We start from the raw sequence: 20,048 nt of genomic DNA on the forward strand, positions 1-20,048 counted from the left end.
GATATATTTTACGCACTTACAGGACAGTTAAGCAGAATGTTGGGCAGCCTGGATCAAGAAAACAAGAGGAGGAAAACTGACCAGGAAAACTAGTGTACTGGCTGAAACTGATACATTGTCAGCCAATGATAAGATTTTACAACAAAATTTCAGCACTCTGGAAGTACAAGAGTGGGAAGGCCTGGATCAAACCCAGAGACTCTCTTCGGTAGGGTTATGAGATTCGGTGATCACAATTGGTGGACTATTTCAGTGGAGACACTCAGCGACGAATGAGGCTTCATGGTGATTCTTTTGAGACACTTCATATTGACACTTCATCTTAATACTTGTAAGTCAGGACTTGCCCTTGGTACTGATCTGATCCCTGTAATGACTTCAGTCTACTTCATGTTGCTCTGATTCTGCTACCAGACTTTGATGGATTTCATTCCAGCCCAGTGCTTATTCTTACGAGCGTTTGACTTTGTTTTCTGTCTCTCACTTGATGCTGCTTTTTGCATTCTGTTTCCAATACTGACCTGAGTTCTGACTCTCCTGCCGCAGAATCATCCTCATGACCACTTTCATCTGGTTCAAATCCGATTCCTTGGGTGACTATTCTGTAATTCAGCTACATGCAAAACTTCAACCCTGCAAGACATACGACTGCTCGTAATTTGATGGCAACATAGCCCTAACCAGAGGACCATGACTCTTTAATTCTCCTGGGCTGCACAAACAGAACAGGCTATTCAACTACCGATAGCTGTCAATCATCCACTGCACACTGCCTGTTCACAGAGATGATGTACAAGACACATGCAGCGCATATCAACGGCTGCCGACAGCCAAATCTACATTGTCAGTGGCAGATCCAAGACTTTGGTGAGATCTAACTGACAAGCAACCCCTCAGAGAGCCAGTTGTACCATGTCTGCCAAATCCAAACAGCTTGAGATACTGTATTTAATACATTTCTTGTTGCTTTCTTTGTTGTCTGAATATTAGTTTTCGCGTTCAACTCTCAGTCACTCTGATATTTTGCATACATGCAGTGAAGATGTGGCTTTCAATTTGGTTAATGATGATCGATTTTGTCACCCAGCAAACAAGAAATTACTTAAATTTTCCCTACACCCCTGCTAAAAATTCCCATCTACATTGTACAGCTTGACATTAGTTAATATTGGAGTTTAACTGCTCACTGTGACTGGTGACAGTGACAGTATATGTCGGTCTATGCCTGTCACATTGTCACCACTCCTCTTAAATCCAGATTCTAAAGTCATCTCATCTAAATTAATTATGGTTATTACATTATGAATCAATTATCATGGTGACATCAAATATTTTATTTTTACAGACATGCATAGATCATATAAAGGTACTTCAGTGAAACTGTGAACACTACAGTGTAACTGCATTCACAAAATAGGACTTTTTCTACCATTGACTTCTTACACATAAATGAATGAACACACACAAGAAATAAACAGTAGAAAATATTACTTAATGTAAACAAATAATTAAAATCTCTGTAATAATTAATCCAAAGAAACAAGATAATACAGTGATGTTGGTAACAATGTTATCAAACTTTTCAGTGAGATCAAATAAAAAAAATGTTATGGTGTTAATACACACTTGCTCTCAACTTTTCCAAAGGTCATTCATTCATGGGAACATGAAGTATGAAAGTGTAAATTTACAACAAATGTTATTCAATTTCCAAAAATATATAAAATTTTGTGTGCCACTGGTTATTAGTGTTGGAATATTTACAGCAAATTTCAATAAGAAAAGCAAGATAATACTTCATCAATTGAAGTTACATAGCAGATCTTACAACATAGATCATTGTACCTACATTCAAAATTTGCTCCAACATAAAACTAGCTTCTCGTTGTTTTTATACAAACACAATTAACAGATAAAATAATTACAAATGAAAATACTGCAAATTGTACATGTTTCCAACTTTTTAACACAATTCCTTAGAGTCACAGCTCTAAAAGTAGCCTACAGCACCAACTATGCCCTCTAAGACATTCCAGGAGCAATGCAGAAGTGGAAAGAGAATAGGCAATAACAAGGTTGCATATCAGAATAAGATCCAAGCCTAAATGCAGAACAGAATACCATTTTCCAGTCTGTCATAAAACAATGAGTTCCAATTCTTGTCACATTCACTCGCTGGGAAATATTCAATAATTGCATGCTTGCCACTATAAAACCACAGCACCAGCTTCACTACGACTTTCTGGCAATGGAGAGCAGTTGCGCCATGTATCTGATAATGGGTCATAACACTCAACTGATGTTATTGAGAACTGGGCACGGTAAAAATGTACTTCATGAAGCTGGTCGCCACCAATAACGTACAGAAGACCATCTGCTGCAGCTACTGCTGGTGTAGCACGCCCCACCCTCATTGGTGGTACAACAGTCCATTTGTTCTGAAAGAAAAAAAAAAAAAAAAAAAAAAAAAACTATAATTTCAGATATGTGCTTTGAGGTCATTTGAGTAAGTCATATTTAATCAAAATGGAAAAAATGTAACATGAAAGTCTGCAGTGTGGATAACAACAGGCACTATGGGCACATTTACAAATTATGATTTTAAGTGGCAATCTGAAATGGGAATACCTCCATTTGCACTTCCTTTGTACCATTCATGATGGCTTCCCATCAAATAATACAGTCACATCCGAACACCAGATACAAAGATAACATCACTCACATAACTTTTTCAACGCAAAACTCGCCCATGCCAATGCCCCCAATATCTAAATATAGGAATTTACCCAAGAGGACACAGTTTCCACCTTCACATGTCACTACACCCAGTTGTCTGGAGTCTAACCCTGTCTCTTCCTCTCTGCATTATTTTTTTTTTTTTAATTAGGCTTATCCATATCACTTTATATCTTCCATCAGCTTTCTTCATTACAGTCAATTTAAAATCTCACCTCTCTCTCATCATTTCTTTGTGCCACGATTTTGTGTATTACTCTACCCCCCCCCCCCCCCCCCCCCCCAGTCCATTTAATTTTTATATCATTTTATACACCATCCAAAACCAATTTACCATGGCACTGTTACACTAATGCTATTGTCATCATCAGTATCACTATAACAAATAATTAAATTATTCAACTTTATTTGTTTGCATTTGTTCATGGTACTGTTTTTAGGTTATGTAACTACACAAAGTTCTGAGACTGATTTTATTCCTGGTGTATAAACAATGTCAACACAGTAACTAGATGGCATCTTGAACAAACAACTGCAAACCCCAATGTGCATTCAGCCAGTCAGCTGTGAGCAGACAGTGTTCAGTAGTGGATGTGTAGCCATAGTGTGTCAACATTATTGTGTCACAAAACACAATGTAGGAACAACTCTAAATCAAGTTTTCAGGGCATTCCCCAGAATGTTTAAAGAAGAAACAAGTTTACAAACCTTCCACAAAACAATAAAGTGCACAAATTCATGAGACAGGGTCTACGCTTTGATGACATAACTGACATCCAAGCCAATGTGACACACAAATTGAACAATCGTAAAGAAGGGCTTTTCTGACAGTTTAACATGATTGTTAATGTTTGGGTGTTACACTCAAGTATGGGGAGAGGAGGGGGGGGGGGGGCAGAGGAGAGGGTGTGTATTTAGAAAACCTGTACTTATCTCTACTTTTTTAATAATCCACTCTTGAAATTTTCTGGGCTATCGGGGCATGTATCTCACCTTTATTGGTTGGGGCATGTATCTCACCTTTATTGGTTCTAGTTTCTATGTCCAGAACTTTGGGTTGGTTTTATCAAACAGCAGCTCCAGCTGCACAACACATAGTCCTTTACCAAGTGTTAAATCACAGCAGCGGCCTTGTTATATGTGAGAATGCTGAGGGCATACATCTTCGTGTCAGTACTGCACCGAAAATGAGTGATACAGCCGGCTTCATATTTGCTGTTCTGCCTATGAGCAAACCCTATCCTCCATGAAATAGTGAGATATCCTTACGATACACCCCCGTCCCCCCAACTCTGCACAATCTCCCAAGTGTAAAAGATAGTGTTGTGCACATGTATCTCTCTTCCGCTTCCACTGTCATCCTCTTTGTAACTAGTTCATAGTTCTGTAAAAGAAGGATTCAGCATTAATTTTACAGCATTTATTCTACCCTTCCAATACTTCTGTCACATCTGCCAAGCACATTTTCTTATGCAGTCATTGTTCTTACTATTAAATTCCAGTATTTTATTCAATTTTTCAATGCCTTTGAAAGACAACTCAAAATGACTGTGTAAGTTGTTCAAATATTTCTGAAATTTGCATTTTGCTATTGTGTTTTACATTTTATTTGCAAGAATTAAGTACATGTAATCCTGCAAGCATTACAACCAAAATACTTATAAGCCAGCAATCTACAACAAACAGAACATGTCATTTTTCCCCATACAATTACTATGTTTTTCAATCTTTCATCAGATCATCGTAATTTGTATTTGGACGTACAACAACTGTTTTCCCAAATTAAAGAGGCTCTGTACAGATGTATTTTTAATTCTCTTCCAGAACAGTTCCAATGCATAAATAAAAACAGGCTCTCAAGTCACACGACCTTACTCCTTGTAAGTAATTTAAGAGGAGACCACTCACTAAATAGCAGAAGCACTGAGTTTCAATAGGTACATACAAAAGAGAAGAAGAAAAACACTCTCTCTCTCTCTCTCTCTCTCTCTCTCTCTCTCTCTCTGATCACCACATTTCATATTTATTATTCATTATTTAATATTGTGTGAAAGAACTGCAGATTACATACCAATTGATACCGAACGTAATGCATCATCAACAAAATCACAAATTTTAATAATTTGCAATATGTTAACATGTTTCCAAGTTTATAATTAGCTAAATGAAAATTGTCAAAAGTAAAAGAATGTTAACTCAATTTTGTATACAGTTATTTTCATATAAAATAATCAGTTTTAAAGTTCTAGGGTATTGGCATTAAAATATAAAGACTGTTTAGTAATGTACAACAAAGTAGAAAGTAACTTGCTGAACTAAAAAATGTAGTGCTTATGCGTTGTAGAAAACTAGAAGTTTTGGGAACTAATTGTTTACAATTCATATTTTTACAAAATTTTGAATGAAAAACAGATCATTTAAGAAAATAAACTGTGTCATAATTTTCCTCATTACTGTGAAACATTATGTTGCACTCAGGTTTTCATGAATACATAATTTTTTGTTTTAACTTTACAAAAGTAATGTTTCCTGAGTTTAGCATTATGGATTATTATGTTTTCATGTAAGGTCTGGTGCAAGGTCAAACAAGTAAATTCAGACACTATATCACAGTTGGCTGCAGCATAAACAAATGAAAACTTGGAGCATACACAACACACAGTGAAGTGCACAAAGCATTTGCTAACTGCTGCAGCGACATTCCTTGTTGGGGCTGGTAGTGTCATAAACATGGTAGTTTAAGCCCACCCTCTACCAGTATCATAACCAACCACAGATTGAACCCCCCCTCCCCTCCCTCACTGTCTATATAGCGTTTGAATATTAGTTGTTAGTACAGCTGTGGCTTAGATACTTCTTGTATTTCGTAGTGTAGTGTAATATAAAACAACTGCATTTTAATATCCTATATAGAATTTGAATTCATCAGTAAAGTGGAATAATCATTGTGAGAAATCGTAAATTTATCTATTCCATCAGGAAAGAATAAATGGGAAGAATATATTCACATATTGTCAAATTATTATTTATGATAAAGACACTTGGACCTCTTTACTCAATGTGGAAGTTAATATTATTTTTGTTCTACAGATATCCGATTAACTGGTTGTATGTGATGATACGTTTTGGGTTGATGTACCAACAAAATCACCTGCTAAATGAGACTACGATATATATTTTTGCAAAAGACAGATAATTTTCCATTGAAGTAATCACAAGTTATTTCAGAATGTCCATCCTGAAGAAAGATAAAATAATTATACTGATATTGCTACATATTTCATTATAACACAGCCACAAGATTTTAATTCTCTTGGAAGATTGAATTACTTGAAAACTACAGATGATACCTGAATATTGAAGTGAAATGTGGCAAACTGCACTGCCATTGCAGAGTGGGGCCAGAGAAAATAAGTTTTGGATAAGATCTAGATAATTCAGTGGGTGAGCCTGGTGACTGAAGTCACACACCTTGATTTCAGAATTTGGCACACATTTTTTAATCAAGAGAGTCTTAAAATATAGATGTAATTTGTTTGCTTATTTATTTACCTATCTATGAAATCATGTTCACGATGTGGGACTCTGTCAAGGAGGCACCAATCTGAAGTTGTAGCCAACCTAGCTTTTTTATATATTTTTCTTTTTGGTAGTCTAACAGTATCATTTAATGGACATTTTTCAAGTTCGGAACACAGGAAAGCAATGGGTATTACGATACACTTTCATCAACTCAGCATCTTACCAGGATGATTTAAATAGTAATAAAAAAATGATTTAGCCAGCATAATATCTTGTCTCGCATAAAAATGTTTTGTATTCTCCATGGTGACAAGAATGTGACAGTTGCTCATCCATAATAAGGCAGTGTTATGGCTGTGAATGTGACCATAGTGACACACTGCTAACTTTTGCAGGAACTTATGCTGCATATCAATGGCAGCATCCATTTTCAAACTCACCTCCTTGGGATGAAAATAACACACAGAGTTTCACAAACTTAATACCTCTAAAATGGTGTTAACAGTGTGACCACCCTCTATCGTCCTATCAACAACAAATTAATGTAATCATTGTTACATACAACCTTGCAAGAGATTTTAAGAAGTGAGCATTTTGAAACAAAATATAAATCCTAATTATTGAGCTGGTGTGAATATTATTATTTACATACAACTTTCATCTCAGCCATTTGTAACCACATGCAGAGGGAAAATTCACCTTGTTAGTAACTACTCTGCAAGAGTGATTTCTGAAAATGAACTTCAGAGACATGAGACCTTAACTTTTCCCGGCGAATCGAATGTTCAAATAACTTCCGGGTTTGCTGCCGGGTGACGTCATCAAACACTGCCGATATTTTGACAGGAGCACACCCTGTCATTCTCAAGGCACAAATGCAAGGAAGAAAAAATATGCAAGCAAATTTAATACCTCGGTTCACAGAGGAGAAACAAGGAAGACACCACACACAGAACAAGTGTCAACACAACCAAAGATAACCAACATCAGAAATATCGATAGTTACTATTAATCAACAGGTGAGGTAGCACTAATTCTGTCCCTCTGTTTTTTAATGAGAGACAGAGCCGGATTCCAAGCACCATTTAAACAAAATCCACCATCTCTGTAAATAGGGTTGTTCGATAGTCTGATTTCAACAGCTTCCTTAATAATTTGCTCGAGCAAATTCGCTATTGCAGAACATTGCCTTGACACCGGTCATCCCATGGAATACAACAACACGGAGATTCTGGCTTGCACGTCTAGCTATTGGGATAGTGTTGTTATGGAAGCTGTTGAAATCAGACTATCAAGCAACCTTATTAACAGAGATGGTGGATTTTGTTTAAATGCTGCTTGGAATCCGGCCCTGTCTCTCATTAAAAAACAGAGGGACAGAATTAGTGCTACCTCACCTGTTGATTAATAGTAACTATCGATATTTCTGATGTTGGTTATCTTTGGTTGTGTTGACACTTGTTCTGTGTGTGTTGTCTTCCTTGTTTCTCCTCTGTGAACCGAGGTATTAAATTTGCTTGCACATTTTTTCTTCCTTGCATTTGTGCCTTGAGAAAGGCAGGGCGTGCTCCTGTCGAAATATCGGTGGTGTTCGACGACGTCACTTGGCAGCAAACCCGTAAGTTATTTGAACTTCAGAGACTTTTGAAGACTCTTTCAGGTTATAAAGCTGGTAGTTACCTCTTGGAAGGAATATTTTTCCACCGACTGCAGCACTTCATTATGTCTATTAGTGCCCCCTACAATATAAAGATGGTCATTCAGGACTGCAACACCCATCTGACTTCGGGGAACCGACATAGGTCGCAAATTTGCCCATTCCTTAGTTACAGGATTATAGCTGTAGAGCTCTCTTCCATGGCGGCTACGATGTGTACATCCACCAACCATGTAGATCAAACCTAAGGAGAAAGAAAAATAGTGAGTTTAATAGTTTCTAGAATAACAGGAAACAACAAATGCAAAACCATTAATTTAGCATTCATTAGAGCAACAAATCTAAATCATGGCAGTGTTTCACTAGACACAGATCCTTGGATTAACTATGTAAGTAGTAGGTGACACACTATAATTATCAGTACTGCAGTGGGTTTTATTACTTATCATGGACATCTAAATGATACTTACCTTCAAAAACACGAGTGTATAACTAGAAATTTGCAGAAATTTCCAGTGTCATCTAACAATGTAAAGCATTGTGCTACAGTATGGCCTAAAAAATGGCATCTGACAAAACAACAATGTGATTCTGTAGGAGAACAGAGGAGAGGTCATGGAAGGTACGACAATGAATTTCTACAGAATTGTCTAGAAACAGCTACAGAATCCACATTTTAAAAGAATATAAAGATTCTCTGCCAGAAGAATAATATTAAATAGATTACAGCATAATCAGAGCTGTGTGTAAACATCCCAGCATGGAGCTTATAGAATCCACTCATTTAACAAAACACCACACCATTTAAATTAGAAGTGTTGGAACATTATCTGACCTTACATTCTGCAGAATGTATACTTCTCATTTGTTGTCAACAAATAAAATATATTCAATGGTGATTTGCAATCATTACACCACCAACATAATAAACTGCAAGACTCATCTATCTTGAGGCAATTCAAAGAACTCCACGTAGCTAAAGTAACTGAGAGGTAGCTGGGCATTCCAGCCATTTATCACCCCAGTGGTAGAAATGTGTTACTTGTGATTAATAAGCGTATTACTTCATGCAAAGCTCACACAGGTGAAGCAGGTTCCAGGATCTGCTGCTGGATCACACTGAGTACATTTCACAATATTTCATCAAGGCAATAGTTTGACATCATCACTGTGCGGAGACTGGCACTTGCTACTTGCCTGTGGTAACCAGTTGCAATTACCTGGTGATGTCAAGTAGTTGTCTTGAAGAAAAATCATGATCCAGTGGCAGTCCCTTGAGCACATTTGGAACAAATCAATCTGTATGTAATGTCAAAAATCATAATTTCTCTTGCGTTATTCTCACAATCCTTATATGAAATATACATATATTACACATATCCATATATTACACAGTCTTCATTGATACCAGTCTTCTAAATTCACGAAATAAGGTGTCATGAGAATAAAGTTACCTCTCTTTTTGGAATTACCATGAAAGTTAATGCTAATCTGCTATAATCTTATGAGCATGGGTTACGCTAATCTGCTACAATCCCATCAGCTTATCTCTGAATCTGTTTATGTCAGCTGAATTTGTTGCATGTCAGCTGAATTTTTTGTATGTCTGCTGTGATGCCTCCTAGGTAAGTACCAAATGCTGAAGTGAAATTCCAGAACTGGTGACACTAGTATCCTGTATGGAGCATATTCTGAAAGTGTGGGTCATTTGTTTATATTTAAATGACGGCAGCCCACAATGAAGTTACACGAATGCAGTACCTTCTGTTGATTATTTACGAAGCAGTAGCAGGCACTGTTTTGATTTGGTTGTTGTTTGAGTGTGGGTCAAACCAGATAACAATGATGGCTTCAACAACTGTTGCTCCCAAGAGTTGCTAAGTGTGTGATGCAACTGAATTTGTATGGGCAAAAGGATCTACCCCTGCCAAAATTATTCAGGAGCTGTGCATAGTTTAAAGGCCTACAGTAATGGGTGGACAAAAGATTAGACAGTATTCAAGGCTAAAACTGATCATACAAAGTGAATTATGAACAACAAAGCACGTGATGAACAACAAAGTGCATGGCGAACAGCAAAGTGGCAGCCCAGTATCCAAACTGATGAAATCATGAAACAAGTGGACCAAAACCAGGGATCACCCTAGTGTAGATATGGGCAGCAAATGGGAAAATCCATTGACATAAGCAACTACGCAAAGCCTGTGAACGAGTAATTTGAAAACAGTAAAAACGGTACATGCTACTGTCACGAGCATCTATGGAAAGAGGTAGAAGCACAGTGAAACTACCAATAGGTGCTAAATGGTTGGATGTCCTTGGCTCTTCACTCGAACATGGGATTCAGAGGCCTGTCTGCTCTGTGAAGTAGGATAGCTGGTAATCTGTGGTATCTCTGCTGAGAGCACAACGCTGGCACATGCACAAGTGTTTCAGAGCACACTGGTCATGGAGTTCCATAGCAGATCACTCCAACATGTTCACATGTTGACCCAACAACGTCGTCAATTACAACTGTGGTGGGCATAGGACCATCGGGATTCAACCATTGATCAATGGAAATGTGTTGGCTGTTCAGATGAATCTCATTTTTCCTACACTAGGTTGATGGTCATCTCCACAAACCCCATCATCGAGGTGACCAGTAGCTCAAAACATGCAGTGTGCCATGGACACAGGCAGGCGGGAGCAGTATTATGCTATCGGGGACATTCTCTTGTGCTTGCATGAGACCTGTGACAGTTATCGAAGGCATACTGACAGCTACAAACCAGCTACATCTATTCATGTTTGATGTCTTCCCAGATGACAGAGATGTCATTTTTCATCAGTATAATTGTCGATGTCTTGGAGACAGAATCATGGTAGAGTGGTTTGAGGAGTATTATAGTGAACTCATCTTGATGTCTCATGACCAAATTCACTTGATGCAAATCCTGTGGAACCTATCTGGGTTGCTATCGGGCACCATCACTGCCTACACATATTAACGGCCTGCTATTTGCACGAATTACATGACATGTGCTTAGACATCTAATGCCACGTATCTCCACAAACCAACCGAGAAACTGCCGAATCCCTGATGTATTTTATTCCAAAGACAGACAAACAAGCTATTAAGTAGACGGTCATAACGTTTTGGCTCATCAGTGTGTGTCCAAGTGAGCAGCACTTACATAAAATAAACAGCAAATTAAGTACGAAAAAATTTATGATCAGTGCAAGAAAATGACACAGATTCTGAGCTACCAGCACAATCCCACAATGAGGCAGTTACCTATAAGATAATTGGTGTTCAATAAGCGGTTGATCAGGGATCTGATGCAACTGCACTGTTTAATGCTTTGAGTGGGTCTTTACTGTGAGTGATACAATGAAAAGTTGATATTATTGCTGTTTTATTCAACAGTGATTTATCTCATATAATTAAGTTTATTTTATCACTGTTTAGTTACTATAAGATTAAACAGTGATTTTGCTGTATATGTTTATCTTGATAACAAAAAGACTGCTATTCTTTCTGTGTGTAATGAAAAACAGTGCATCTGATTGAGGGTTAAAGATAATCTTGGTCTGAGAGCACTGGGAATTTATAGTATTCCTTGCAAGTGTGACAACGAACCAGGTGAAAAAAAAAAACTATGGTCAGTGCAAAAAAAATGACTCAGATTCTGAGCTACCAGCACAATCCCACAATGATGCAGTTACCTACGAGATAATTGGTGGTCAATAAGGGACCAGTGATCTGATGCGACTGCACTTTTTAGTGGTTTGAGTGGGTCTTTACTGTGAGGTAACATCTGTATGTGGCCACAGAGTGATACAATGAAAAGTTTATGTTATTGCTGTTTTATTCAACAGTGATTTATCTCACACAATGAAGTTTATTTTATCGGTGTTTAGTTACTATAATTTTAAACAGTCGATTATGCCTGTATAAGTTTATCTTGTTAACAAAAAGACTGCTATTCTTTATGTGTGTAATGAAGAACAGTGCATCTGATTGAGGGTTAAAGATAATCTTGGCCTGAGGGTGCTGGGGATTTATAGTATTCCTTGCAAGTGTGGCAAATGTTATGTGGGCCAGTCTATATGGACTGTTGCTGATCATTGTATCGAGCACCAGTGTCACATTAAATACAAGTATTTGGAAAAATTGGCAGTAGCTGAGCACATCATGATGCTATCCAGCCAATCAGAAGCCATCCTCTAGGTACAGAAGTTGGAGCCTCACCAATTGGATAACAGTCAGACTTAGCCCCTGACAATGATGATAGAGACAAGCATAGAAAGCTTGGGATTTTATCTGAATTTGACACTACAAGTAAATCATGAACTTTTTATGCATTACCTTTCAATATTTAATGCACTACATTAAATATTTAAACAAAGTGACAAAGTCCAGGAGTTCCTCACTGATATTTTAACTGGATGTTATTGAGTATTTTCTCTTTATTATAAGCAATAGTTGACATTTGTCCACAATTAAGGAAAGCTGCAATTCTATATACAAGCGCAAAATCCTAAGTCATTCTGCATTTCCTTATGATAATTCAGCATGGTACTTAGCTTCAGGCAACAGCACTTGTGTGTGTATGTGTGTGTGTGTGTGTGTGTGTGTGTGTGTGTGTGTGTGAGAGAGAGAGAGAGAGAGAGAGAGAGAGAGAGAGAGAGGGAGGAGAGAGAGGAGGTAGGTAGGAAGGGAGTGGGAGGGGGGAAGGGAGGGAGCGAGAGGGGGGAAGGGAGGGAGTGGGAGGGAGAGGGAGAGAAGGGGAGGAAACAAAATGAAACTACATGGGATAGGAGGGTATGCGATGTTATTTCAATGATTAAAAAGAACTAGAGTCCACTTATCTGTATGATATTGCATCCCATCTGGCCTGAGTGAATGCACTGATCATTGGGAAGGATATCCTAAAGCTGTTGTATCCTCTCCCAAGGCAAGCTGGCCCACAACTGTTGTAAATGATCCTTAATATCCTGGATACTGGCACTGGGATGGAGTTGACATCTGAGCTGGTCTCACACTTTCTATTGGGATAGATCTGGAGATCTCACTGGCCACAGGAGTACCTCAACATCATGCAAACAGTTGATGGTGACACAGCCTATGTGCAGATTAGAATTGCACTATCGAAAAATAGCACCACAATACTCCCTCGCGACAAGTAATACATGAGGACTCAGGATGTCTGTGACATACTGCTGTGCCATCAGAGTTCTCTCAACCACTACCAGTCATGCCCTGAATTCACAGCCGATGGGTTACCACACCGTGACAGTAGGAGTAAATATTGGAAGAGTGGGGCAGGTCACTGCTGTACTCTTCAATGATGGTCATCCAGGGTACTGCAGAACTGTGATTGTTCACTGAATACCATGTGATGCCATTCATCTGCAGTCCGTGCTTCCCAGTCACAGCACCACTTCAAATGCTGCAGTTTGTGTTGTGGCAATCTATGAATGGGATGGTAATTCCCTAGTCTCGCTGCTGCTAATATCCGAGCAATGGCGGAATGACACAGAACACTGCAGGAGTCCATTACCTGTTCTCGGATAGCAAGTGCAAATGTGAAGAGATTATGATGCTTTTAGTGAACAATACACCAATCCTTCCTTGCAGTGGTTGTCCCCAAATCTTGACGATGTGTATGCCTGCAACATTAGGCCACTGTCACATCTGAATGCCCCACAAACCTTGATCATGCACGATTTGACCAGTTGGACCAATGGATACCGACAGGCCCTTTTAAACTCATCTGGTGCTGATAATACTATCTCTTATGGCATTGCTGTGTCCTTCAAAGTGATCACTCAACATCTGATGCTGTTCCCACTCCTATATATCCGGCCAAGTCTGGTAACAACATTCAACATGAAAAACACTAATGCAATCTGGTTGCCACTCTACCTGCCACACGAAATTGCAGCTCTAATTGTTTACGTAACCACAGACAGCTGACATCCAACCACGTCTTCTGGGTGCTATGACACCTAATTCTAATGAAAACTAATGCCCCAGAAACTCCTGACAACATAACCAATAAATAGCCTGCAGTTTAGAACTAAGTCATCAGAAATTAGAGATTTAAAAATAATGTGAAATATCACGAGGTACTTAAAGCAATTCACATGAATATTATATGCTTGGATTTACATAAAAATTTTAATTGGAAGTCAGATTTATAGATTACTTAGTAAAGAGATCAAATAGGATTTGCAACTTTTATATTTTTATTTTATCTGATACCCCTCATATGGACATCAGGAATGTATTTGGTATGTCACAGTGTTCTGAGATAATTAAACAAAGATAATAATATTACAGGAGGAAACGAACACTAAATTTATGTTGTCCACGAAAGAAAAAGACATCATCTGTTATTTTAAAATACTAACCATTATTTCCTTTGTAATTTTGATTTTGTTTTGCAAAATATCACACACTTGCAAATGTTTGCCTGAAGCACAAGATAAAATTTTAAATTTACCACACACCACTTAAAATGTTTCATCCATACATCACCATCTATGGTGCCTACAATTTGCAATGAAATAAAATGTAGAAGTATATTTAATGTATAAACTGAATTCACAGAAAATATTAATTCATGTATTTTCAGTAGAGGAAATCTATTATTTCACTGAAACTTTCATTGATGACAGTTTTATATACTGAAGGAGAAAGTAAGAATGTTAGTCACTATATTACATGAAATTTCTTGAAACTTGTCAATAAAGTTTCTTAACTCATATTTTGGTACAATCACTCTGATTTGCAACACACTTCACCCACAGTTTTCATGGACCAGTGAGAGGAGTCCTTGGAATTTTGATCATTTGGCAGACTTCAACTGTGTAACCAATATGTCACCATAGTATGCATTAAACAAAGGTTCGCTATGCTCCTGAAAATCGATTCACATAATGCCCTTGAAACCCCACAAGACTGCCAGTATGACTTTGGGAATTGACAGCTGTGACTCTTTCCATTCTGTCAATAATCTCTTACTATTCGATTCCTCTTCCACAATTTCACTGGGAAAAGCATCTCTTCCACACACATAATGGTCCAAGTGCTCCTGAAGCAACACGTTTAGTATCTATTACTTGCTCACTTTCCTATATCCGTAACTTTAATGAATAATACTGCATGCAGATGAGTGAAACATATTGATTCTGCTGGCAATACAGATCAACTACTTGCCTGCAGTCTCACTGTCTCACACACACACACACACACACACACACACAGACAGACAGAACTTACAATCAACAGTTTGTTGATGAAATAGTTTCTTAGTCTCTTCACTCTTTTTAGTTGTTGTTTTTACCAAAACAACTCTCTCCATTCTGAACTTTTGTTCTGCTATAGAGTCCAGACACACACACTCTTTCTGACAATGAACAGAAACATCATTTTCTCTTGTATGGTAGCCGGCCGCAGTGGCCGAACAGTTCTAGGCGCTTCAGTCCGGAACCGCACAACTGCTACGGTTGCAGGTTCGAATCCTGCCTTGGGCACGGATGTGTGTGATGTCCTTAGGTTAGTTAGGTTTAAGTAGTTCTATGTTCTAGGGGACTGATGACTTCAGATGTTAAGTCCCATAGTGCTCAGAGCCATTTGAACCATTTTTCTTGTATGGTTAATACTGACCACCATTAGGCAAATGCTACTGGTCATCTGCCATGACACCTTTGCGGCACATTGTGATATAGCAGTTTGCCAGTATTGCAATAATATTTACACTACAATAATTACTGTGTCAGCTATGGATAAGGATTATGCTCTGCAAAAAAATGAGCAATTACTTTTTATCTTCGTTTGAATTGGAAGCTTCTAAATGAAATGCCATTTTGTAACCAGTGACGTTAACAATGCACACTTGGTACTTACATGTTCCACTTCCACTTACGGCTTAAGTTTAAACACACTATGGCAACAAAACACTGAAATCTCACAGTTGTCATTGTTTCAATAAAACAGCTCTACTTTATATTTCATGGCACTGCCTCTCAGGATTGTCTGGAAATTCTCATTTGTTAGTGCATCTGTACTTGGCACTCTGCTTATCTCCATGAAAGCCAACTGACTCCCGCCCCCTCCCCCAATGGAAAAAAAAAAGTTATGAATTTATGAGCACAAAAATGTTTGTTACATCCACTCCATTATACAATCTGTCTTTGCTCCAAGTCTGAATGACAGCCCATGGGTGCACATTCACTGTTCCATCTCTTCCATCATGGACAAAGAATAAAGCGACAAACAGACAACACCATCCCATAGACATGACAATCCTATAATGTTGCAAAAGTTACATAAACTTATTGCAAGGTGAAAGATAAACTTGTTGCAACTCATGAAACACACACACACACACACACACACACACACACACACACACACATATATATATATATATATAACAATTGTTCAACAATCCTGAACCATTGTATGTGCCCAATGTATTTCAAGAAGTAGAGCCATTTTACCTACGAATTCACTACGGACTCTCTTAAAATTATTTGCTTATATTTTACAGGCAATTTATCTGGCGATTGTTTCTCTCCCAACAACGCAAGTTGTCCATTTCATTTTTGATAATTCTGAAAATAACTCCAGTATTAAAATATCTGATGTAACAGAGTAACAACTAAATAACACATCTCATGAATAACATACAGCAGCAGTGTTGGTGAAGTGGGAGGGTAAGTGGGAGGGGTGAGTTTTAGCAAACAATCACAGTTCTTCATCTTTTGTTAGCTGGTTTTACTTGATTTCTTTGGTAATGGCAAACACATGAGGTAAACATTTATGTGGTGCTTACATGTTCCACTTTCACTTATTTATTTTTGTAGTTGTTAACCATCCACCTGTAAAGAAATCAAGAAATGTGCAAGAGCTACTTTGATTATGAAATACTCACCTTCATATGATACAACACCCATGCTGAAACGAGCTTCAGGCAGGTTTCCTTCCAGTTGCCACTCATTTTGCATGGGATCATATCGCTCAATGGAGTCACCAATGTCTTCACCAACCCAGCCACCTAGAGCATACAGGTGACCATCCAGAGCACACAGCCCAAACTCACAGCGCGGCACCACCATGCTTGCAATTTTTGACCAACTATTGTCAGCAGGATTATAGACTTCTCCATTTGCCAGTATTTGGGAATCCTGTTCACCTCCAACAGCAAAAATGTGCCCATTCAGAGTAGTAACACCAGGAAGGATTCGACTGATGCCCATTGAAGCTGCAAGTTCCCACTGCTGTAGAAATGTGTTGAATTTTGCCACAGAGTTGAAGGTGCATTCTGAAGAACGGGTCCATGACACCTCTAACTCACGCTTTGAGCCACCAATCACATAGATGTCCTTCTTTGCACACATTCGTGGTTGAACATTCAAAGGTACGAGGCTGCCTCGTTTTGTCATTAGGTCCTTACGGATAGAACGTAATGCCACCTGCCATGAGATGTATTGAGCATTTCAGTGTGAAAAAATAATGTAAGCAAATTAAGTTATATATAGCACATCACAGTAACTCTGAATAAGAAGAGTTTAGTGAAAAATTGTTTGAATTGGAGGGAGGTATGGAGTAAACTCTAAAGGTGTCGTTTACAGGGACTAACTAAGTAATGAAATGCTAAACAGCATTTACAACAGTAATACTACACTGAAATGAGTTGTAATAGAAATACACATGCAACAAACATAGCAAAAATTCAGGAAAATACATGAATTATATTATAAACTATTCCTGATAACTTTACAAATGAATATCATAGTAAAAAAAAATCCACCATGTCATTTAATACTACAAGCTACATCTGTCATGAGTTCTGATGTTTCCTGTTGGTAATGCATCAGTGCATTTTTACACACACCATTCCTTCATCACTCAATCAAACATGTGACACAGATTAATGCAATCAGTTGCTCACTAATGAGACCATAGATTATTTCTGCAGTTGTAGAATAGCAACAAGGAACAAAGCCACTCTAGCCGTAAGTCATTTCTTTATAAACATCAGCCAATGGTTTCAATCTTCAATGAGGTGCATTTTAAATCATAACAGAACTAAAATTAAAATGGGGACAAGTAGCATCAAATCGATGATAAGTATACAGAAAAAAAGACATACAAAATGTTTGTATTATTCTGTTAAAATACACTATTTAATAACATAAACAAGCTGAGATTATAAGTCCAAAATACAGTCAAGACATTGTTGATGAATATCTCTGTACTTTATCAAGAGAAGGACTGACGTGGAAATTTTTTGTTTTGTATTTTATTTGGATTAGGCCTTTAATTATTACCCTTACTATTAAATTATTTGACTTTTGATCTAATTCTGTTATCATGTCACTAAATACTGTTTTTAACAGAATTATTGGAATGTTTCATGTTTTAAGTAATTGTCATTTTACTCTTATCATGTATGTAAATTTCCTCTAAACTTATCACTGATGTCATACTACTGACTCTCACTTCTTATCCACATTCTGTTACCATTGAAAATGGCTTTACTGAAAGCTGAAAGCAATTACAGATATGCAGACAAACCACTTACAACTGGCTTTTATTTTTTCTTCATTAGTACGCCGTTTTGATCAAAAATTTGTGGAGACTCCACTGAAATTACTCTTCAAATGTTATGCTGTGCATAGGAGGGTATATAACTGAAGAGACAACTCATTAATGTCACAGATCTCTTTTCTTCACGAATTAGTCAGCTCAGAGCAATGAGTTTCAACAAAGCATGATTCTTGAGTCTCTCATGATCAGGCATTCTGTCAAGAGAGGTTTCCCAGGTATTTCAGATTCACAGGTGCACTGAGACTGAGAATTGAAAGCATATGGGAAGCAACTGAATCGAACAGATGCACAAATGCTTAGACATCAACACATCTAAGACAGGTATCAGAGAGTGTAGCTTAAACACTGAAATTCTGCAGCTATGGGATTTCATACTATGCGAGGAACACAAGAGCCTGGTCTATTTTCATAGCAAAAATAAGACCCAGTTACTAGCAAATAATAGGCTATAAAAATTACTTGTCTTGAATGAGATGAGTTTTATATTGGTCTGTCAGGCAGAGGCACAGCAGCTATGTTGGCTGAACATGAATACAGTTGGAGAATGCATAATTGTGATGCAACATTTGCTGAGCATGTACTGAGTGATGGTCACAGGTGTTAGCCACAGACCGACATAGCAAACAAAGGCCAATAACTCAACTTGTTGGAAGCCCTGGAAATCAACAAAAATCTGGCCGGGAGTCCAGATTTAACACTAAATGACCAAACACAGCCCAATACTTTCCCCCTTCTAAACTTCCACTTAATCCTCACAGTTTCCCAATGCTTCCTGCACTGTCTGTTCCTTTCTATTCCTTCATTTTCTGTATTTGTTTACTTTAATGTGACTGCTTTTCTACTCAATGTATTCTGTTGTCAATTGTCCATTCTATCTTTTATTCTGTTTCTGTGTCATTTTCCATATGTAATACCTATACAAAATATTCTTTAGTAATCTTGTCAAGTAGTAATTTTCCTTTATTAGGATTGTTAATTTAATTTAAAACGTAATATATGCACTGTTTTGTGAGCTCAGAGATACTGTCTTCCTGGTTTCCTCCATTTATATTTATTTACTGTTCAACTACTTACCTTTTTAACTGCATATCCCTGCCACTATCAAAGATGACATTCACTGTGTTCATGCCTAGATTGAGTAAAATCTTTTCCAATATTGTTTGCAAATACTGTAACTCCTTTAATGATGACATACAGTTACAATATGATGATGACCTAGTACACAAAAACTGGTTAAGTAAATAACTGAATCCTGTACAATAATGACAACATTATGAAAAGGACAGATTGCTACCCAGCAAATAGAGCAGACATTGAATTGCACACAGACACAAGAAAATGACTGCTACACACCTGATCTTTCAGCCACAAGGTCTTGCTCTAAGGCAGAAAAAACATGTGCATTCACATAAGCACAACTCACACACAAATGACCATTGAGGTTGGACTGTGCACAGCAATGTGCATAATGGGAAAAGCAATATGTGGGTGGTAGGGGCAAGGAAGAGGCAGGGCTGGAGAGGAGGG

The 20,048-nt window shown here is 37.8% G+C and overlaps 1 protein-coding gene across 2 annotated transcripts in view; it reads right to left on the reverse strand.

Moving 5' to 3' along the window:
* Positions 1 to 1,310: 1,310 nt before the first annotated feature.
* The window catches only part of LOC124603537 (actin-binding protein IPP), a 61,313-nt gene continuing 42,575 nt past the window's right edge, over positions 1,311 to 20,048 (reverse strand). For both annotated transcript variants that reach the window (XM_047136404.1, XM_047136403.1), the window contains exons 7-9: positions 16,843 to 17,383; positions 7,939 to 8,159; positions 1,311 to 2,438 (exon numbers count right to left, since the gene is read on the reverse strand). In XM_047136404.1, coding sequence (XP_046992360.1) covers positions 2,208 to 2,438; positions 7,939 to 8,159; positions 16,843 to 17,383 — 993 coding nt within the window. In that variant the 3' untranslated portion in view covers positions 1,311 to 2,207. The remainder of the gene's footprint in view (positions 2,439 to 7,938; positions 8,160 to 16,842; positions 17,384 to 20,048) is intronic.

The sequence above is a fragment of the Schistocerca americana genome, chromosome 1 (assembly GCF_021461395.2).
Source record: "Schistocerca americana isolate TAMUIC-IGC-003095 chromosome 1, iqSchAmer2.1, whole genome shotgun sequence".
NCBI lineage: Eukaryota > Metazoa > Arthropoda > Insecta > Orthoptera > Acrididae > Schistocerca > Schistocerca americana.